This window comes from Juglans regia, chromosome 1 (genome assembly GCF_001411555.2).
Source record: "Juglans regia cultivar Chandler chromosome 1, Walnut 2.0, whole genome shotgun sequence".
NCBI classification, from domain to species: Eukaryota; Viridiplantae; Streptophyta; class Magnoliopsida; order Fagales; family Juglandaceae; genus Juglans; species Juglans regia.
Genome location: NC_049901.1, coordinates 18,423,188 through 18,445,593, shown reverse-complemented (window position 1 = coordinate 18,445,593; position 22,406 = coordinate 18,423,188). Strand labels below are relative to the sequence as shown.

Genomic DNA, 22,406 nt, shown 5'->3' with positions numbered 1-22,406 from the left:
CACTACTCATAGCACGTGTAAAAATAATAGCAAGTGATAATTAAAATACAGGCCTAAAGCCAACATTCTCTGCTGCAACCTCTTTATCATGCCGAAAACGGTTGGCCTTTAATTAGCCCTTCCGCCTGCCCGGTGACCTGAAAATGAATGAAACCGAATCGGAGAAGCAGACAAAACAAAAGCCCTGACAACAACAACAACAAAGCAGCTGTACACACACCTGCACTGTCCCTGTCCGGCCGCTTTGGCTCTTTGTACGGACCCCCATATCATCCTCGACATTCTAACCTAAGCTTAGCCGCCCACTATCGTGCCCCATTTATTCCCTCATCTCTCCGCGTGTCCCCCCATCCCTTCGAGACGCAGACCCCTGATAACCCTACCCTCTTTATAAACACATTCCATCACATCTCTCTCTCAGAAACGGTACTGTACGTGTGAATGAAAATGGAGAGAGGCTTTGATACTAGTTTCGCCGGCGGCGAGGGCTGTGAAGAGGGTAGCTTCAACTCCATGTTCTCCGGCGTCAGCCTTCAGTCACTTCTCACTGACAATACCCTACTTCCTTTCTACGCTGACTACTTCCCACTCGAAGATGTGAACTCCAAGCCCACTACGACGACGTCCTTTCCTTTCTCCTTCTTCAGCGAGGATTATCCCAGCACTCATAACTGCCACCGACTTGGAGTTGGAGGAGCACCCCTCAACTTCAACAACAATGAAGATTCGGAGGACAACAAGAAGCTCAAGCTCCCCAAAAGCGAACCCCTTGCCTACGAGCAGTTCGATGCCGAGTCGACTCACGCTCATGAGCCATTCCATTTCTTAACCAACTCACCAGTACTCTCTCATGATCAGCTCAAATGCTCCTCTGTCTTCCCACACTTACCCCTCCTACAGTCCCTCGAACACTCCCATTCCCAACCCCAACCCCAACCCCAACTATTTCCTTCTGCGTCCGTCTCGCCATCCAAACGCCTCAGACTCGACTCGACGACATCCACCAACTCCCAAACCCTAGAGTCAATCGTTCAGAGCTGCTACCGTTACCACGTTCCCAGCCTTAACCTCAACCTGAATCCTTCTACGGTCGTTCTCTCATCCCAACCAGCGGTTATGCCCCACAGCAAGTTGGCGAGCCGGCGTCGTCAGAAGCTGAGCGAGAAGACCCAGAGCTTGCGTAAGTTGATGCCGTGGGACACCAAGATGGACATGGCCACCATGCTCGAGGAGGCGCACAAGTATGTGAAGTTCCTTCAGGCCCAAGTCAAGGCCCTCCAGACCATGCCCTCCTCCTCCTCATTCTCGGCCTTCACGCCGGCCCAGAGTTTATACAGTGGCGTGTTCGGAGGCCTGGGTAGGCTGACCAGGAACCAGATTCTCCAGGTGCTGGTGAACTCCCCCGTGGCCCAGACCATGCTCTACTCGCAAGGCTGCTGCGTGTTCGCCGCAGAGCAGATGGCTTTGCTCGGGAAGATTGCCGAGAGGAAGCTTCTTTTCCAGCAGCAGAAGCAGAAGCAGCAGCAGAATGTGGCATTCAACCATTCTTCAACTTCCAGTTCCAGTACTTCCAGGGGGTTCTTTCTTCCATGAGCGAGCGAGGCGGCGCGTGTAACGCACTTGCTGTCACTTTCTTGGGTGTTTGCTGTTTTGGTGGATCTTGCTCTGCTTCTAAGAGTAACAGTTTCAGGTCCCTTTCCTTTTCTTTTAGGACTTTTGGATGTTCTTTTTTTCTTTTATTGTTTTTGGTTTTTGGAAAGAGAAGTTTCAAATATATATAGTTAACTACAAGTAAAGCTGGGAATACAAAAAGGTTACAACTTAGTGATGGCGATGTTAATGCTGAAATTGTTACGTCCAATGGATGAGTAAAACATCATTAATACCTTATTTTTTAGTGGTTTTGTTTGGCAGAGACGATTGATTTGGCTGGTTTCTGAATTAATCTGACAGTTGGTGGGTAATCATGTTTGTGCATGCATGATGTTATTGATATCCTGAACTTAGTATTTGATTTTGGGGCATGGTTTAGAGTACTGCTGTCGTTTGCAAAGTCATGCTCAACAGACAATTACAGATTACAAACAGATGAGCTATGCACAGTACTCATGTATTGCATCAACAAGGCTGGCTGGCTCTCTCATGTCAGTACTCCCACTTTTTCATACTTAATTTCTTACCTACTATTAGCCCTACCTATCATTTCTGCTTGTTTTGGAGTTTTATTCCGTGTCCAGCTCGTTTGTTTGGGCTTTGGTGATCATTTACTGTTTGGCACGAAAGTTTAGGACTGCCTAAGCAAGCATTAATTCCAGGAGTTTTGAGGCCCAACCTCCTGATCATACTAAAATGTGGTTTAAAGTCATGTGACAATTAATGTTTGGTGTATAACAAAATTTATAGTGGCTATTAACTTATCAACCTACGTTTGCTGGATGTAATATATCATATTGTAAAAGTTTTTTTTTAAGATAATATTTGAAGTCTCATCAATTTATATATATATATATATATATATTTGTTATTTGTAGAAGCAAAATTAACACTTCTTGAGTCTATTTCATGCATGCATGTCTTTTGTGTTGGTGAATGGACTACGTAGTGTATTTCTTTTTTTGTTATTTTATCTTGTTTTATTTCGATTTTTTTTATTATTATATATATATTGTGGCTAATTAATCACTTAAATATATTTAAGCATTTTAAACTATATTGTATGTCATTTCAATAATGCACTTAAAAAGTGAACCCAAGCATCATTTTATTTACATTTCAAGCGATGGCGATACTAGTAAGTAATTAAGCAACATTATTTTTATAAGCAAAGTGCATTAAATTGAAAATAGAGGTACAACAATAGGGGTGGCAACTCTAGTTGCGGGTCGTATTCGTGTCGTGTCAAGTTATGGGTATTAGACTATATGGGTCAATATTCAACCCGTTTAATTAACAAGTGACATGACCTGCATGCTTAATCTGTTTAGTAATTAATTTTAATTGGATTAACTTGAATACGACTCATTGAACACGTTTCAACCCATTTAATAAAAATGAGTTGAGCTTACGCGTACATTTATCTTTTATCCCAATTAATATAATTTCATATATATAATACAAGAATAACTATATAAATAATTTACAATTACAACTGGATTCATGATAAAATATTTTATTATCAATATCCAAACCAATAATATGTAAGAAAACTAATATTTTCATAAAATAAAATTACATATTAACAAAAAAAGCTTAATATAAAATAAACAAAAAGAGAGAGAGAAATTAGATTTATATTGCCGTAGTAGATCAGGAGGGACCGAGGAAGCTCCTCCCCCTCTAGGAAGAGTTGTTTTCTAGAGAGTAAATAGTACTTTCTTGGGAGGTTAGAGAGAAAGAAAAGACCAATTTGGATATTTAGAATACCTATAAATAATAGTGAAATGATTTAAATTAAGATGTTTTATTGAGTTTTAAAAAATGAGAAAAAAAGTTGAACAAAAATATTATAAAGTTAAAAAGTCTGAATATAATTTTTTAATATAATTTGTTTTTTTTTTAAATTTGAAATAGTTGTATTATTTTTTATGTTTTGTTTGTAAAATTGAAAAAATTATAATGATTAGATGGAAAAATTGAAGATTTAAAATTGAAAAATCTTTTGTATTTGAATGATATTTGAGAATGAAATATATGAGAATATCTAAGAACACCTTGTTACACAAACAAGACCTAGTAAGTAGGCTTTTTGTATCTTTTTCTATAGGCATTTACACTTATTACTTTTTCTATAATGAATCTTTTTATAGGTATTTTTAAAATTTTTTAATGCCCATTCAAGTTTTTATAAAACAAAATAAATAATAATAGACATCAACACACACAATACACTGCATAACAGCATACTACATATTTCATTATTTACATCACAATGCAAAACATCACTTTTACAAGGAACAAATCTATAAATTTTACATCAAAATGATCCAAATCTACGAGTATAACCATCTTCAATTTTCCTCTACTGCTTATCTGGGATAACTTCAATCCTATTTAAAAGAATTTTGAACACTTCATAGTAAAAAATAAAGTCAATGGCAGTTTAAGTTTAAATGTAGTAGAATACTTCAGTAATAAGCAAATGTGGTGTAGCATTATATAACAATGCTTTTTTTTTTCCCCTCCTTCTGAGAAGCTCTCTAAAAAACCATCTCCTAATATTCTCCCTCTGTCGTCCAGAAGGGGCAGGAGCTCGGCTCCTCCTCCCCAACTTCCCTTCAGTACTCTTTGACGCTGTCTACCAACTTTTGTCCGGTCTCTTCCTTTGTTTTTCAAAAATAACATGGAGATGAGCCTATTTATTGCTTTCTAGCCACCTTAGACAGTCACACGCGGCTCCATAGGACTTCCCAATTGCCGATTTGTTGGCTTTTGGAAGAACCGTGTCCATTCAAGTAGCGCATGAGTCTCACACGCGGCCTATGCCATGTGTGAGATCCATAAGTCGTCACGTCACAGTTCGCGTTCTGCCGCCATGCGTGGAAGAAATGGGATCATCGGCCTTGGATCTTATAGATTCAACAAATGTCTTCGCACCAATAGAGACGTGTGATTCCCACACGCCTTCACAGCCATTGACGGTTATCCACCGGCATATTGGACCATCTACCAGATGCTATTTTTTTATGTTACCGCCTATCCTAATTACCAAAAAACATGAGAAAAAGGAAGTGAGCGTTTTTTTTTCAACCAAATTGGACCAACAAAGTGCAACACAACACAATGATCTATTGCGACTTTTAATCGTAGTAGTGTCATAGTCTGTTTATCAGACTGCAAAAAAACCACTTTAAGCGACATCCACTCGTGGGAAGTGGGTAGGAGCCATTGGCTTCAAATCTCTCTCTATTTTATTTTATTTTATTTTTCTTTCTCTCGTGTTGTATTAGCTAGTTTGTGATGATTGTTGAAGCCTCCAACCCTTTAAACTCTAATATCTTGTAACTATATATATATATATATATATATATACACATGAAGCTTGATTATATATAAAAAAAAAAAAAAGTGGTGTAGAATTAAACAAAGAAAAGAAATTTGGCATCCTCATAAAAATGTGATTGCGTGGTGTGCGCCTCTCAGAAAAATGAACCCATACTTGAAAGCCTTGGGGGGGCCACACACACGAGGTCCAAAATTCACATCCTCCCTTACATTATGTTGTTGGTGGCATTAAGTATTATGCAAAAAAAAAAATTATTCTTCTCAGTTATTATTATTTACTATCTCACACTTCATAAAAAACATCCACACTCTATAAAAAAAAAAATTAAATATAAGATGTGAATATGAGGAAGTATGTTGGTACTAATAAACTACAGCAGTAAATACAGAAGTAAGGTTTAACCATCTTTTTCATTTCACTAATTGTGACCATTCAAGTCGGTGTTATTCTGAGCATCATTAACCCCAAATTAGGGAGATGCAATGCATTTATAAATTTAGGAAGTTTGATAGTTCAAGAGGGTGTGTTCAGTGAAGTTGAAACGCAACTCAAAGAACCATGAACATAATAACCAAGAACTAACCTGCACAGTTAGTAGAGAACATAGCATTGCTTCCAGATTTCAAAAATCACAGCGAACAAAAACAATCCATTACAAGTTCTTGATCATCAATTTTATGTAAGAAAACTAAAACAACATCGTTGTAAACACAATTATTTTTAAATATTGCTAATACTGCATATCCAACCCAGATTCGTATCTGGGTCCGGGCGGGTACAAAATTATTTTAACAGCCCGGTTACCATCCGGACGGTTATCCTCTCAAATTGATTTGGATAGCCAGTTTCTAGATCGGATGGGCAAAAAATTCAATCCAATTCTACAGCCCTAGAAAATATGATTGTAAGAAGGTTGTACAAATGTTACTTAGTACTATTTGGTTATAGAAAAATATATGAAGGAAGCTAAAATATGTAGTACTTGAAGCCAATCTATATGTACCATTAAACGCACACTTGACAGGGGAGTGACATGCGCGCCCCCACTTTAACTCGATTGAAGTGAATGAATATAAAACCATGGCTTAAAAGTCAAAAGAAACACAATGAATTGCACCGATTCATCTGGGCCATATATCAGATGGATGCCTCGATCTGCACGCTCATCTATGAGCTGTTTTATGCCCTACTTTCCTTTCTCCCCCAAGAAAAGAATCCAAGATTTGAAGAAAAAAGAAGAGAAAGAAGACACAGAAAGCAAATTAAAGTATTTATGCACTGTGTAGACAAAAGAAGCTTTTCCCCACTTACCCCATGAACTATTAGCTGGTATCCATGCTATGCTACAAACTTTTCTACTCTTTTTAAAACTCTCCCCCTTAATCTTCGCTCCAATATCTAAAAGATCATACTATAGCTAGCAAGTGCTCAATATTCGAGAGAGAGAGAGAGAGAGAGAGAAGATTTATTCTTCAAAGACCCATCTTCAAGTGCTGATCTGTGTACTTCACCAAAATGGGCAAGGTAGCTGGTGCTTTCATCTGCATATTGATCGTGGGGCTGGATGTCGTGGCCGGTATTCTGGGTATTGAAGCCGAAGTTGAAGAAAACAAGGTGAAGCACATGAGGCTGTGGATATTCGAGTGTCGAGACCCAAGCAAACAGGCATTGAAGCTAGGGTTAGCAGCAGCAGGAGTTCTGTGTATAGCCCATGTCATAGCAAACTTGCTTGGTGGGTGCAATTGCATTTGCTCTCAGGAAGAGTTCGAAAAGGCTTCCCCAAGCAGGCAACTCTCAGTGGCATGCCTCGTTTTCACTTGGTAATTAATCATGTCTTAATTAATTATTAGCATGCACGCCATGATTTAATTTATCTGATGTTTGATCTCTGATGATCAGGATAATATTTGCCGTCGGATTGGGCACGCTGGTGATTGGGACATGGTCAAATCACAAGTCCAACGCTTCTTGCGGTTTCACACACCATCATTTTCTGTCCATTGGGGGGATTTTGTGTTTTGTTCATGCTCTGTTTAGTGTTGCATATTACGTTTCTACCACTGCCATTCTTAACGAATAAGATGACTATATTTAACATTACTCATTTCCTAATCGGTCTCTTCACGTTGAAGTTTTAGCTCTCTAGAATGGCAAATGTGATCATATAATTGCCAATTAGTTTTTTTTTTTTTTTTTCTCTTTCCTTTTCTAATTCAGAGATAATATTGTTTGCCGGTTTACTACAATATTCTCCATAATTTAGGGGAATGATTAAGGGGGAAAACTTTTACAAATAATAAAAAAAAGTCATAAAAAAACCATCATGAAAAATTTTGTGACGAAAAACTGTCTCCCAACATCACATTATTACCGCCACTAAAATGAAGTTTTTTTTAGAGCAATGCTATATATATTCTTTAAATGAGAATTGTATTTCAAGTCTAGTTAATTTTATCTTTAAATTTTTTTAAAATTATAATAATATCCTTATTAAAATAGTATTCTTTTTCTATTTAGTAAATGACTTACACATGCAATTTTCATTTGGAGACTCAAATAAAATTTTTTTTCTTTTCTTTTTATTTTTTTTATTACTGTTTGTGACCAAACGTATAGTCCCCCGCGGCAGGGCCTCCCCGTCATTAAAAACATTGAGAAAAGATACTTACAACCGTGAATTGCGTAACCGTCGCGTAATCGCTTTGAAAAAAATGAATAAAACATGAGACCCACATGAAAAAAATTAACTTTTTAATAGTGGACCCCACTCTTTTCTAAAGCGATTACGCGGCGGTTACGCACTTCACGGTTGTAAGTAGAATTACTCAAAAACATTATAGTGGAAAAAGTTGTCAGTTAAAATGACTTTTTTAATCTTGTTTTAGATAAAAAGATTTTATAAATTTTTTACTTGAATCGGTTTTTCTTTTTCTTTTTTTTTTTTTTTTTTTTAAGTTTAAACAGATAATAGATTTTTTTTTTTTTTTTTAAATAAGCATTCTCAAACTAATCATTATAAATTTTTTAAACTAATCATTACAACTCTCTCAATCCTTAAAAAAAAAAAAAAAAATCAATTTTTTAAATCTCAAAATAAAAATAATATTTTAAAAATATTTTAAATTTATAATATTTTTTATTCAACTTTTTCTCTCTTATTTCTCAAAACCTCATAAAATATTAACTTAAACTATCACATTACTATTCACAAATTAATCATTATAACTTTTTTAAATTTCAATACAAAATATAATAAATAATTCAATTTTTTCAAATTTTAAAATAATATTTTATTTAATTTTTAACTTTCACCTCAACTCAAATCAATTTAACATTCAATCGCAACATTATCTCATTCTCTAAAATCTCCTTCTCCTATCTACGGGAACTATAGAGCTAAGCCCTACTGGCTACTGGTGTTAAAGAAAATGAAAATAATTAGAACTATAATAAAGTAGGTTATGTTTGAATGTTAAATTCAGTTTTGATAAGATGGTAAAATATTATTAAAATATTATTATTTAATATTATTATTATTTTAAAATTTTAAAAAATTAAATTATTTATTATATTTTATATTAAAATTTAAAAAAGTTATGATAATGAATTGAAATTGATTTAAGAATCAAACAAGCCTAAAAGAGAATAAAATAATTCTTATTTTCCTAGCCTTTAAAAAAGCTATAAAATAACCGCTAGCTATCACGTGCCAAAATAAGATTTCGTTTGTTAAGAGATAAAAATTAAATAAAATATTATTAAAATATAATTTTTTTATTTTAAATTTAAAAAATTAAATTATTTATTATATTTTATATTTTATATTTTATATAAAAATTTAAAAAAATTATAATAATTAGATAAAATGAAATAATTTGTACATTTAAAATAGGTTGATGATAGTTCCATGAACTTGTCTCCTCAAGTGTACATGGAGTTCAAATTATTTTTTTCTTGTTTTCATTTTTTTTAACAGTTTTTTTAAATATTTTTAAATATTTTTTAAAAATAAAAAATATATCACTTTACTAATAGTTATTTTCTTCATTATTATTAAAAAAAAAAAAAAAAAACCTGAACGGTAGTTTGAGAAGCAAACTCATAAAAGGAAGACAATTTGGACACAATGAACCTACAGGGTAGAGGGACTCTCGTCATCTGAACTCGAGTCGTCCTTTCGCCGCTCCACTATCGCCGGAAATAGTCGTTGACGTATATCTGAAGATTGCTGATGAATTTCTTTACAAGAAGACGCTGATGGAGCCTCTTTCTTTGGAGTCCTCAACGGCTTCATGCCGGCATCCCTAACCTCTTTACATGCCTTATCTAACATTCTCAAGAAATCACGTACAATTGCAAACAACCGCAAGCCTTCATCCTTTCCTGCTTTACCATGGAAGTAATCTGCAGCACTTTTCACCAGAGCCATTATTCTCTTTTCTTCCTCCAGTAACCTTGAAATGTCAGCTTCCATACACTCCACAAAATTGGCCAGTGCACGATGGAATTCACTCTCTTCATGATCCAAACTCTTCATCTCAGCATATAGGAAATCTTTTGTTTTTTTCATTGATTGGTTCAGTTTTGACACTGTAGCATTTAGGCTATCAGCATCTATGAATGCTGCCTTTTTGACATCTTCAAGTTCACCACTTAAACCTGAAACCACCTGAAGACCAACGTTACGATAATGCTCTGCTGATTCTTCAGTGGAGTCCTCCGCAAAATCATCTGTTTTCATGCTAGAGGTGCTCTGGCTTGCTCTGGCTGTACGGACTGCTCGTATGCCTTCAGAACGAATGATCTCTTGGACAACAAAGTGAAGTAGTGTGGTCTTGCCATCAGTTCCCTTTACGTCAGACAATTTCAAGAGTGTGTCAAGCTTAAACGCTTGGGCACCACCTCTGTAGGTACCATCATTCATGCGGTTTCCGGTTTTAAGAACTGCTTCTAAGAGTTTTAGGAATAGCCTGCTGCTTTTTAGTTTTTTGCTGGCAACCTGCATTTGAAAATGAGAAATTATTATCTAACCATAAACATCTGGCTACCTTTCCATAGAAGGACAAAGGATCTGGAACATTAAAGTTAAATTCATCCATATAAATACTCTGTAGCATATAAACCATGAAAGTTCCATAGTCCACAATCGTGAAGCACTGCACATCTACTGAAAGAGAAGATATAATATGAGATGTCTTGCAGTATAAAATTAGATGGGAGACAGAATTCGTATCTTTAGTGTCTCACCTCTAAAGTTTCCAAGGACTCTTTAACAGTAGAGACCTCCTCTCGAACTGAACTCATAAACAAAAGTGACTCAATTCGTTTAAATGCTAGAGGGAAGTCAACCAAGACTTTAAGGAACCTCTCTGCAGGGCCCAGTTGAGAAAGATCACCACTGAATAGCCTGAGCTTCAGTTCTTCTTCTGTTGTTGGTGCCATCTTCAGCAAAGTTTGAAGGAGTTCCACGGGAAGCTCATTTCCTGATTCAATTAATTACTAATATGCTTTCGATGCCTCAAAACCAACAATTAATCATATCCATGACTAAAAACTTTGTCTAGGTGGACGTGAAACAAGACACTGAAAGAAATAGAGAGTTAGAGAGAGAGAGAGAGAGAGAGAGAGAGAGAGAGAGACCTTCTTGAAGAGCACTAAGGACTTCTTCTGTTGTCACATTCAGTGCTCGTAAAAGAATCGACAAATTTTGTGCTTTTTTAGGATCAATAATCTGAATATACTGGGTAGGTTCAAGTGAAGTTGACTCTTTCTTGCGCTCAATTTTATTTTTATCGATATTGGTATAACCAAATAGAGACTCTATCATCTCTTCATTGAACCTGAAAAATTTTGTAGAGCATTTAGTGGTTAAGTTGACGCAGTTGACTTTTGCTTATTATTGGAAAAAGTAGAGTTCTGTTCTTACTGGAATGATCCAGAACTGATCTCATGCCAGACCATTGATTGATCAGGGTTGGCAAGAACCTTATCCCAGAAAAATGGCTTTAACTTGGCTTTTGGAGCTTCAGATTCCCCATCAAGATCACATCCCTCACTAGAACCATTGTTTCCTTGACGATGTGGCCCAAGATATGAAGGTCGATTTCTCCCACTCGGTTTTGGCGGAGCAGGTGGAGGTCGACCAACTTTAGAAGGTGGTGGGGGCTGAGGAGCAGGAGGAGTAGGTCGTGTACTTGGTGGAGCTGGAGGCGAAGGAGCTGATCTTCCAGGTGGAAGTTTTAAAGGCGGAAACGGTGCTGGCTCTGCACCTTCTGATGCTGGGGCCCCAGCTGGTGATGGGTCATTGTTACCATGCTTCAAAGACATATTGATAAGGAAAGGACTCTTTCCACTGTCAAAAATGAAATCTTTCCTACTTGAATTTCCTGGACTAACAGAATTTTGTGAGGAACCTGAAGGATTAATTTTATAGAGATCATCACAACATGCACCACAATTGGAGATAATAATGAGCAAAAAATCCTGATAAATGCATACCAGCAGAAAAGTCGCTCATGCTTAACATGAGAAGAGGCTTTTCATCTCTTTTTCCATCTTTTGCACCATTTTTTTTGTTACTACCCTTCAGACAACAAAGTAGGAGCAATGCAACAAAGGCAAGGACTCCTGCTGCAGTGGCAGTAATAAGGACTATTTTTTCCTTCTGACTGCTATCATGCTTTTTTGGTGACTTTTGTGGAACAACATGGTGAACAGGCGGAGAACTTTTATGAGGAGGAGGTGGAGCAATTGGGTCAATAATATCTGGTGAAAAAGATGTCTCTTCTAGTGCCCCAACAGGTGCCCCTAGACTTGGAGATGGAGCACTGGCAGGTACTTGATTATATGGTGCCAGTCCGCTCCTAGGAGATGTTGATGCTGGGATAGGAGCTGGAGCAGGGCTTGGTGGTTTCATTCGACTTGACTTACTAACCAGATATCTTCTAGGGACATTAGGCCAACTGAAAAGCCACTCAACACAATTAATGATCCCATTCTCGGAGCAAGCCCCTTTGCTAGGTCCATGAAACAAAAGACTTTTTCTTCTTAAGCAATCCAAAACTGTTTGTCTCACATGGGGAGGTAGAACTCTCAAAGATCTGTCTATGTTTCCATTTGTCGAAAATGCTGGTATTATATCCCTTGTTATTTCATGAAGGATAGACAATTCAAGTTCTTTAAGAGTCTCTTTCCTGTCTATCAATTCTTTCCTGCAACGAATCCATATCTTTTCCACCTGCAGTAAAAATATTTCATCAAATACCCCGAAATTGATCAACTTATTATGGAAACTCCTAATATTTCTCTGTGAGTTCAGTGTAAGAACTACAAAATCCCATTCCAATCCTTAATTGCAGTTGCTATATCTCCACACTGACATATCTTGATTCACTGAAAGCCTTACTTTTATCAAGGAAAAGCTTTTCAGAAAAGAATGATGTAAAAAATGAGGTTTTCTATACATGTACGCAAAGAAATATGCATTTACGTTAGGATTACAAAAACTGAAATCATTTAGTGCTGGATGTATGCATCAGTTTTGCGTTCGGATGGTACAATAGATCTGGTATTCATTTTTATTTTTTTGGATTGGCAATTTGGGAGCTAGTTGATCTTGTGTGTCTCAAATGTGGAAGACATTAATAGGAATTGAACTTATTTCATACACGAATCACTTGCTTCTGTCTAATGGAAAACCTTGGAACAACTCAAACAACAACAAAAAGACTAGTTCCTTGAACTTAAGGTAGGGGAATCTTGACATAGCTCAATAAGAAAACCGTCATATCATTTGAAGCCCCAATGTGTTGTTAGTTTATTGATCTACCCATGTTTGTAAATGGGTTTTCAATAGAAATCAAATTTTTTCTCATCCTAACTTGAGGCCCCTGATGTCACATGCCTGGGGAAGAGACAAATTAACAAAGAGTAGAACACAAATGTTCAATGAACCTTGAATGCTCGATTACCCAGCTTGCTAAACTTCCAATACAAAAAGAGTATCTTGTGCTTTCAATGGAAATCATTTCAGAACAAGAAGGTGCAAAAGTTCCTAAGAAATTGCAATAAAGTGTCATGTATAAACTTCAAACTATGAAAATGAGACAGGAGGCAAGACATCAGAAAATTACTCTTCCTTCCCACCATTCCAAAAGCATATCTTATTGAAACCATTTCTTAGCTGTCTAGCTATAAAAAAAAATTCGAATGCTCAAATTCCTCAGGAAGGACATTTATCTAAGATCCTCCTTTAACTTTTAAGAACGAAAAAGTTGAGCTGAATTGAGCTGAGTTGAGTTCTTTATGAATAGTAGTGAGTTGAGATGGTAGAGTGAGTTTTGTAGAGTCCACCTAAGATGAGTTTAAATGTGTTTAGATGTTAAGATAAGTTTAGATGTATTAATGTAAAGTTGAAAAAGATTGTGAGTCTCACGTATAAAGAAGTGTTGAATTGAAAAAGGATGTGGGTCCCACGTGTAAAGAGGTTTTGAGTTGAGATGAGTTTAGTAATTTGAAAGTTGGGTGTTTGGATATTAGATTTAGCTCAAAATTAGACTAAACTGAGTTGAACTCAGATGAGTTTAACAACCAAACGGGGCTTAAGGTGTTCCAGGAGTTGTCCTGTTATCAAAGGCCAGAACTAATGACTCTTTTCTTTTTCCCTGTACTTTTTTGTGCCAAAGAGAATTTTGATAAATTTTTTCTTTCTCTTGAACACCTGGCCACTTCGATATAATTTCAGACTACTCCATTCCAAAAATTAATAACCCAAACTTTATTTTACAACATAGATAGGGGCCTGATAGATTCAACTGATCGTCTAGAAGCAGTAATCATTAATAATATGTTAAAAGTAGTTTGTCAACAGCTCCGAATTGACAAACTTTCCTCCTTTAACAATTTCCACAAAAAGAACTAAGCAGAGTCCAAAGGCAGCCTATTCAAAACATCTAACATCCTTAAACCAAAACTGCATCATGGTTTCAAATCACATCTAAAACTCTTTTAGTACCCATAATGCTTAAAAATAAAGGGAAGTGCATGAGTTTCATACCATGTTACCATCTGTCTCTGGGGAATCTGCATTGCTAAAGAATGTTACTGCTATCTCTCTGATCTTCACGTCTGAACCTCTTATTGACAATGTACAAAGCAAAATCACGAAAACAACTGCATAGCCTGCCCTTCTCAATCCCATTGCATGTTCTCCAAATCACTCAAACCGCCACATATTTTCCTTCTCATTTGATCAAACTTAAATAAAAATCCTTCAAGTCTCTACAACAAGAAAAAAACCTAGTCCTCCTTCTTCTCAAAAAGCCTTTCATGTACAGTTTCGTCAATAAGCCTCAATGTTTTCTCAATCTAGAAAGCTCAGAATCGGGATTGGAACGTGACCATGATACGTATACAGAATCAATACTAATCGAATCTTAGATATAAAACTCAATGTCGCTGACCTGAATGCAATATGTTTTGCAAGAATCCAACGAATGTAAAGGAATCAAGAAACCAAATCATGCAAAGCCCCCATGCCAACCGAAGAAACTCAAGACCATGCGTAAATCAGAGTTTTGGGTCCTACGGATAAAAAATGGTGAAAACGGTTTTGTTCTTTCAGTGATTTCCAATGGAAGATTTTCGCGCTGGGATTTTTGTTCGTTATGTCATGCTTTTGGAGGAGAGAGAGAGGGGGAGAGAGAATGACGCGTGATTCGTGCAAGGCTCAAAGAAACGTGGGGAGAACGATGTCGGACACCCATGATTTTGTGTTTTTTTGGCTTTATTTTGTTTTTTGGTTTGTCTTTATTAATTGATTTTGGGACCCATCTGCCTTCCCCAATTTCGTAATATTTCTTTCACATATATTTATGTTGGTATTTCTATATTCAGTCCTAATAAAGTAGAGCTGAAAATCATGAGATGCAACTTCTTTATTATAGTTCCTTTTATTTTTTATGTTTTCTTTGTATCCTATAAATGCATGTTTATAATAATAATAATATTAGATACAGTCTTAAGATGTACAAAATTTAGTCATTTTTTTCGAAAAAAAATATAATCTATTATTAAAAAAATAAATTTTTTATGTGAATTTTAAATTTATCTATTTTTTTTAAGACAATGTGCATGATTTGCATAACTTAAAATTGTAAATATTGCTTAATTTTGGTTAAAGTGGCCACACATGAAATTGGAAATTTTTTATTTATTGATTAGAATTGATTTGATATTAATAGGCTAATTGGTTAGCATTTTTTAGAATTAGTTACCAAGTTTGGTTTAACTTGCTAACTGACATCCATTCTGATGTTATGGTTGGACCCCAATTTCTCTTCGGCAAGTAGTATTTATTTATATAAACATTCCAAAATATAAAACATGATCACTATAATAGTCAGCTTAGTATGTTGAACAGTCGATAATTTATTAAAAACATATGGGGAGAAAATATTCAGGATAATCCGATTTCATGTTCTCTGTAATCAATTACTCAATAGAATATTATAGATGATGTTAATGTCAAAAATCATACAAGAACTGGAGAAATAATCATTTTCAGCCTACTGAGGAAGTACAAGACTAGATGAGGCCGTTCAAATCCCATGATGGCGATCTGGAAGGGTGGTATGGTGTCTTGTAAAATTGAAATTATTTTTTAATAAAGTAACACAATTAAATTGAGTTGTAAAATAGACGTAAACAAAGCTTATATCTTCAATACCATTCAAGAAATCAAAGCTTGGTACCTATATCTTCTTCCATTAGAATCTGCTGAATCTTCCGCCATTAATTCTGAATCCTTTATATCACAAGCTAGCAGACACCTACGTATACAATTCCAGGAAACGGGTAGCATATTTGATGCAAAATAAACTATCGGTATTTCGAAATATAGACTCTCTCTTAAAGCAGTACCAATACCTATTCACAGCGCAACAATCTTTTTCAACTGAAGTGGTACCAGTACCAGTGTGCTTTCCAAACGACCCCTGAAACTGAAACTAATAGAACCCTCATTGAGCCGCCCACCCACTTCTCAGCATCTCCACTCTCCTTGATGAATGGCACCCTCACTTTCGCGCACAAACTTCTCAAATCCCACAAGGGCCACATCCCAGCCCTCTTCCAGCAATCTCTTCATATCCCCACCTCCCACTTCCTACAAACTGGTTTCACTCTCTCCTCCCTACAATGTGGAACCCTCTTGCAGTCCCTCACCAACACCAAATCCTTTGCAAAAGGCCAGCAACTACATGCTCACGTGACCACTTGCGGTACTCTCCAAGAGAACACTTACCTGAACACCAAACTCGCTGCCTTTTACGCGAGTTGTGGCCGTATGGCAGAAGCCCAGTTGATTTTTGATGCGATTGGTTCGAAGAATAATTTCTTGTGGAGTTTCATGATCAGGGGATATGCTTGTAGTGGGTGTTCTTTAAAGTCCGTTGCTTTGTACCGTGAAATGTTGAGTTTTGGATGGAAGGCGGACAAGTTCACGTACCCGTTTGTTCTCAAGGCCTGTGGCGATTTGTTGCTTGTGGATATCGGGAGGAGGGTTCATGGTGATGTAGTGATTAGTGGATTGGAGTCTGATATTTACGTGAGTAATTCTCTGCTTGCGATGTACTCGAAGTTTGGGGATATGGGAACGGCGAGGGTGCTATTTGATAGAATGCCTCTGAGAGATGTAACGTCTTGGAACACGATGATATCGGGCTATTTGAAAAATAATAACCCCAAAAAGGCTTTGGTGGTTTTTGATATGATGGCAAATTCTGGATTTGGTGTGGATGGGACTACTTTGCTTGGTATCCTCTCTGCTTGTGCTGGTCTAATGGCCTTAAAGCCAGGGAAAACTTTACACGGTTACATTGTTCGAAACAATGCTGAGTTTTCTAATAAGTTTTTGAGGAATGCTCTTATTGAAATGTATTGCAGTTGTAGCTGTATGGCATACGCAAGGCAGCTATTTGATGAGATCAAGCTAAAAGATAAAGTTTCTTGGAATTCTATGATTTCAGGTTGTGAAAAGAGTGGAGATGCTTTTGAGAGCTTAAGACTTTTCCGTGAAATGGTTAAAGGAGGAGAAGGGCCTGATGAAGTGACTGTTGTAACAGTTCTTGGAGCTTGTGATCAGATTACAGCCTTACAATTCGGCACCTCTGTTCACTCATGTCTTGTTAAGAAAGGGTTTGGTATGAATACTATTGTGGGAACTTCCCTCATAGACATGTATTCCAAATGCGGAAGCTTGACTTGTTCACGTCGGGTTTTTGATGAGATGCCGGAAAAGAACTTGGTTTCTTGGAGTGCTATGGTTATGGGATATGGGGTTCATGGGAAGGGAGGAGAGGCCATCTCCATTTTTCATGCTATGATAGCAAACAATATTCTTCCGGATGAGGGTGTTCTTACTTCTGTTTTATCAGCATGTAGTCATGCAGGATTAGTCAATGAGGGAAGACAAATATTCCATCAAATGTTCAGTGAGTACAATGTCAAGCCTACACCTGCTCACTATTCATGTTTGGTAGATCTTCTAGGAAGAGCAGGGCACTTAGATGAAGCATATGAGCTTATCAAAACTATGGAAGTTGTTCCTACCAGTGATATATGGGCTGCACTACTTTCAGCTTGCAGGCTGCACCAAAATGTCTATCTTGCCGAAATTCTGGAACAGAAAGTTTTTGAAATGAACCCAAATGGGGTGGGTGCCTATGTTTGCCTTTCCAATATTTATGCTGCCAAGAAACGGTGGGATGATGTTGAAAGGGTAAGAGCCATGGTCAGAAGGAAAGGACTGAAAAAGCCCCCAGGCTGCAGTTTTGTTGAGGTAGACAAGATGGTTCATCGGTTCATAGTTGGAGATAGGTCTCACCAACAGACAAAAGATATATACACCAAGTTAGAGAGCTTAAATCAGCGACTGAAGGAGGCTGGATACAAGCCTGATACAAGTTCAGTTTTTTACAATGTTGATGAAGAAGCAAAGGAGAAGATGCTTTGGGGTCATAGTGAAAGACTAGCCATTGCTTTTGCTCTTATTAACACCGGTCCCGGGACCATCATTAGGATCACAAAAAACCTTCGCATATGTGGGGATTGCCACACGGTGACAAAATTAATTTCTAAGATCACATGTCGAGAAATTATTATGCGAGATATCCATAGGTTTCACCACTTTAAAGATGGAATCTGTTCATGCGGTGATTATTGGTGAGTTATACTTAACTAGGATGTAATTATACATTTAATACAGAAATAGGAAATTCGGAGCTTTTATTTGAACATCAGATACTCAAAAAGTTTTTCAATTGATTCTTTGACTTTTAATTATTTCCTCATTTGGTTGTGTTCTCACTTAAACATAGAAAAGATCTTGTCTATCAAATTAGCAAGTGCACCACCGACACTCATATCTGTTTCTTTGTCCCATGGGAATGGCTCCATTGGTTCGGTTGCTTCTAGCAGATCTTCAATTGTCATCTCTGGCTTAGACCGCTCCAATGGACCTATGTGATGGTTGTACTTTCCTTGGTCTGGACAGTAATCCTACAGGGGGAGGGAGAGAGAGAGAGAGAGAGCAGTTGATCATTTGAAGTTCAAGAAGCATATTCTTTTTGAAGTACATAACAATCAATAGGATCATTGCCTTACCTGATCAGCATGCATCTTCTTCACAAATGTCTTGAATATATTGAAATTCGTTTTCTGCATTAGATCATCAGATAAACGAAGGTACGTCACCCCATACATCCTTAGTTTTGGTCTGCCCTCTTTGTTGACACCATTAGGTCTAGCATTTAGAAGGATTTGATTATAACCATCACGATCATATCTTGAAAGAGCATTCTCTCCTGCAACGTCAATGTTCTCTCTCCAACCTGCACTCAGAACCTGCAAATGCATGTGCCACAGATCAACCGAGTGGATTTGTAACGACCTTGTCCATTCACATTATTCTTCCAAAAGATGCATAATTAATGGAATCAATTTTTTTAGAGGTGACTGGAACCTCCATGAGAAGCAAAGTTGGGAGGTTGGAAAAGCTCTCTCTCTCTCTCTCTCTCACAGACACACTCAGAGGAACTGTTTCCCCTAATATATAATAGTCAAAAACAAAAGGGAAAAAAAGGAACATCAAATTTATTGATGTTATTAAAAAAGACATATTTAAAATGAAAATCTTCTACAAATCCACCACACGAAAAAGCATATCTCAATAAGAAATTGATAAATATGACAGTAGATCTTAAAAATAGAATCAGGATATTATAAGTCTTACCTGCTGAACGAGTTCCTGAGGTCCGCATTTGGCATCAGCACTTTGTTCAGAGTCCCTCATCTCAAGACATGTGAAATTCAGAATGCCATAATGCCTGGACAGCATCCTTGCTATAGGTCGGTATCCATCTCTATCTTTTAAGTTGTAGTATCCTGCAGTAAACTCTGCAGCATGATTATCTGCTTTATACCACCAGTGGATTCCGGAGACCTGATTTCAAAATGATGTATGAGTTTTTTGTGGATAGAAACTAGAAGATGGTTAGTACTGTTAGTAAGAGATGTTTGTAATGTAATGAGATATTATACTTTGGCTGCTAACTTGACTTTACAGCCCATAAAAGCTTTATTCGCTTCATCCAGGATCTGGTCACCATGGCTCAGTAACTTGTTAGAATACCATGTCAAGAAGAACTTCCCTTTCTCAGTGAGGTATGTACCATTTGATCCGAAGAACTCTGTAGATTCGGGAGTGTCATTGTATGTCCCTGCATTATCTGGCACTTCCCACTCGGGATGACCTTCACTTGTTGCAACTTCTTTGAATTCTGCTTTGAGATATTTGTCATAGCACTGCAGCATTTAAACAAGTAGTGTGTGGTCTTAGAGATGAAAACATCTTTAAAAAAAAAACGAAACTAAAACCTATTTCTAGAGGAATTTTCCCGAGGACAGACAAGTACAAAAAACCACTCTCACCTGAAATTCTCCAATGCCCGGGAAGACCCATCCTTGATTTCGTGGATAAGAGGGATACCTTAACTCCCCCGCGGGGCCAAGTCCCACTTCAATATCTATTATAAATCCATCTTCTAAAAAATCTGACATGTTCTCTCTGAAGTTCTGCATGCAGTCGCTGTATATCTGTACAAATCAAAGTTAGTATGTAACAGGTCATGATCATGTGTTTGGTGGATTTCAGAACTAATCACAATCCAAATCAAGGTTGGCAATATTGGACTTGGTGAGGAGGTCTGTCAATGGTTTTTCAATTGTATTTATTGGCCACCCTAAAATCCAAGTTATACGAATGCATCGGCAGGTTTCTACCTAGGTGGGTGATACTTGTATTGGATTTACCATGTTGACTATAACTTTCGAAGCAGGTAGGGAAAATCCAAGTCATTTGGCATCAAAGGTCATAATCATCATCGTACTTGAACAAACTACGAAACTGGATTTGGATAACCCATCTAATCTTGGTTACTTTGCTCGATGTCGGGCAATCATCTGCTTGCATTTACAGCAACCAGTGAGTTCAGTCATATATATTGCAGTTTCAGAGAGCACCCTTGGAAGAAGATATCACTACTAATTCCTTGATTTATCGGACAACATCATTGATTGAACCCAGGACAAGATCACCAGACAATGGATTTTGTTTTGCAATAAACCATGTGATTTGAATACTAGTGTATACATGACCAATACCACTTGTAGTACTTGGATAAGCAGCATGAGCCTAAATTGCAGAATGAAGTTCTCACTAGACTTACCTCAACAGCAGTTCGTCCATAGAAGAGACGCCGGTTATCAACACCAAGACTGAGGTACTCCATGTTCCTATTACCGGTGCGATTGGTAAAAAAGATATCGGGGTCTGATTCTCCAATGTCAAGTACCCACTGGGGAAGTGGGATGTTGACAACATCCCCTATGTTCCCTCCACATTGGTGGAAGGACATTATGGCTTGTAACTTCAACCCACATTCTCTAACAAGTTGAAACAAGCTCCTATAAGCACTCCAATCGTACTGCTTAGGCCCTTGGGATTCTATAATCCCCCACCAGACATCTGTCATTACGCCATCCACACCAGCTGCGCGTAGCTCCTTGAGCTGTTTCTCAAGCCTGTCCTTGTCTTCTAAGACATTGTCAACTGTAACAACTCCCAACTGGCCGTAGAAAAAAAGTCAGCAGTTAACTACCATCTTAGAATGCATAGATCAAATGCGAGTGAAGAGGATCGGTTTGTTGAAACTTACCGGGAGCATTACGTAGACTGGGACATAGTTTGCCATCATCTTTTCATTGCAAGTGAGAGATGTTTGAGCCTGCATTTTTTTAGTACAAAGAGGATGAAATGCTTCCACTTTAACTTCAGTCCTACTTCCTTTTATAGGGAAAAAAATCTGTCATTATCTACTGTACCTGATCTTTGGATGAAAAAGAGTGCACATAAATATAACTGTGTCTTTGGGCCATGAGAAGTAAGAACCGAGTGGTTTATCATTATCATGAGAACTACTTTCTGGACCGCACTTTTAAGGGCCTAGATGCCCCCAATCCCTTTTGCAGAAGTGGGAGATAGCTGGCTAGATTCGTGTCAGTCTCATGAAAAGCTAACATCTGGCTACACACAAGTAGCGTACAGCCAAATCAAATGAGACAGGATTGTGGTCATTTTGGCTTATTTGAGCTATTCTTGCCATTATAGTTTCCAAAATGACAATGATGACCCCTGATGTGACAAAACTGTTTTTATGCACATTTGACAAGGCTATTGAATTCAGTGAGGGTTGCCGTCACCACAGCTTATGATATTTAGATAGCAGAAATCATTGATGCACAAGAATTCTTGTAATTAACTTACCTCTTGTTCTGTGGCGGAAATCTCAGATGCCACAGCTTGAGGAATCCTCACGATACGACTCACACTAGAGGCGAGAGCATGCTTCAGTAGTTCTTGCCTCTTTAATTGCCTTGCTCCTCCTCGTGCACCTTTAGCCCGATTAGATGGCGGCATTTCCCAATGAAAATGCTCATGGTGAAGCCACAGTATCTTACCAATTGCTCCTTGTGTTGACTGCAAAATGCTTGCCATCCTGACTATGGCTTCTTTCCTTTCTATGGTTATCACTCATGCGTTCAGCTCATGATATTGTGCTGATATATATATTATATATATATATATATATATATCTATTTATAGTCGAGCAGCAGAGCAAAGATTGATAGAATGAACAAACTAGTGTCAGTACTGGAATTATGGAAGAAACTTTTGCTTGCAAGAGAAGTATACTGGCTTATAGGTTCGTACGTTTAATGGTTAAAGCATATATTCCAGCTTGTGTGCTCTATAAGAGACTGTGATAATAGTGTATATATCATCCTT

General features: G+C 37.3%; 4 protein-coding genes across 5 annotated transcripts; 2 read left to right on the top strand and 2 right to left on the bottom strand.

Moving 5' to 3' along the window:
* Positions 1-6,321: 6,321 nt before the first annotated feature.
* On the top strand, positions 6,322-7,114 carry LOC109010152. Its single transcript, XM_018990874.2, has 2 exons — positions 6,322-6,822; positions 6,902-7,114. Exons 1-2 carry the CDS (start codon positions 6,518-6,520, stop codon positions 7,080-7,082), a joined length of 486 nt encoding a protein of 161 aa, XP_018846419.2. The 5' UTR covers positions 6,322-6,517; the 3' UTR covers positions 7,083-7,114.
* A 1,917-nt stretch (positions 7,115-9,031) lies between these two features.
* On the bottom strand, positions 9,032-14,709 carry LOC109010147 (formin-like protein 3). 2 transcript variants are annotated; one of them, XM_018990868.2, is made up of 6 exons: positions 14,058-14,709; positions 11,501-12,239; positions 10,929-11,415; positions 10,643-10,842; positions 10,250-10,485; positions 9,032-10,001 (listed from the first exon to the last, which is right to left on the bottom strand). In XM_018990868.2, the coding sequence occupies exons 1-6, from the start codon at positions 14,199-14,201 to the stop codon at positions 9,135-9,137; spliced, it is 2,673 nt and encodes an 890-aa protein (XP_018846413.1). In that variant the 5' UTR covers positions 14,202-14,709; the 3' UTR covers positions 9,032-9,134. The 2 variants fall into 2 exon arrangements, with proteins under 2 accessions (XP_018846413.1, XP_018846414.1); XM_018990869.2 differs by having other exon boundaries at positions 10,929-11,388.
* Positions 14,710-15,774: 1,065 nt separating this feature from the next.
* LOC109010149 (putative pentatricopeptide repeat-containing protein At3g11460, mitochondrial) lies at positions 15,775-18,289 on the top strand. Its single transcript, XM_018990870.2, has one exon. It carries the CDS (start codon positions 16,065-16,067, stop codon positions 18,225-18,227), a length of 2,163 nt encoding a protein of 720 aa, XP_018846415.2. The 5' UTR covers positions 15,775-16,064; the 3' UTR covers positions 18,228-18,289.
* Positions 18,266-22,406, bottom strand: LOC109010151 (beta-amylase-like). The gene is made up of 8 exons (XM_018990872.2): positions 21,885-22,406; positions 21,277-21,345; positions 20,788-21,186; positions 19,991-20,155; positions 19,601-19,864; positions 19,293-19,502; positions 18,665-18,904; positions 18,266-18,559 (listed from the first exon to the last, which is right to left on the bottom strand). The coding sequence occupies exons 1-8, from the start codon at positions 22,113-22,115 to the stop codon at positions 18,365-18,367; spliced, it is 1,773 nt and encodes a 590-aa protein (XP_018846417.2). The 5' UTR covers positions 22,116-22,406; the 3' UTR covers positions 18,266-18,364.

Bases quoted from the DNA above. Each gene is read 5' to 3' on its own strand.
- LOC109010152 (XM_018990874.2), top strand. From the start codon at position 6,518: ATGGGCAAGGTAGCTGGTGCTTTCATCTGCATATTGATCGTGGGGCTG. The intron at 6,823-6,901 runs GTAATTAATCAT...TCTGATGATCAG, and splicing joins GCATGCCTCGTTTTCACTTG to GATAATATTTGCCGTCGGAT.
- LOC109010147 (XM_018990868.2), bottom strand. From the start codon at position 14,201: ATGGGATTGAGAAGGGCAGGCTATGCAGTTGTTTTCGTGATTTTGCTT. The intron at 11,416-11,500 runs GTATGCATTTAT...TTAATCCTTCAG, and splicing joins CATGAGCGACTTTTCTGCTG to GTTCCTCACAAAATTCTGTT. The intron at 10,843-10,928 runs GTAAGAACAGAA...AAAATTTTTCAG, and splicing joins ATCAGTTCTGGATCATTCCA to GTTCAATGAAGAGATGATAG.
- LOC109010149 (XM_018990870.2), top strand. From the start codon at position 16,065: ATGAATGGCACCCTCACTTTCGCGCACAAACTTCTCAAATCCCACAAG.
- LOC109010151 (XM_018990872.2), bottom strand. From the start codon at position 22,115: ATGGCAAGCATTTTGCAGTCAACACAAGGAGCAATTGGTAAGATACTG. The intron at 19,865-19,990 runs GTGAGAGTGGTT...TAAATGCTGCAG, and splicing joins CGGGCATTGGAGAATTTCAG to TGCTATGACAAATATCTCAA. The intron at 18,560-18,664 runs GTAAGGCAATGA...CTCCCCCTGTAG, and splicing joins AGAAGATGCATGCTGATCAG to GATTACTGTCCAGACCAAGG.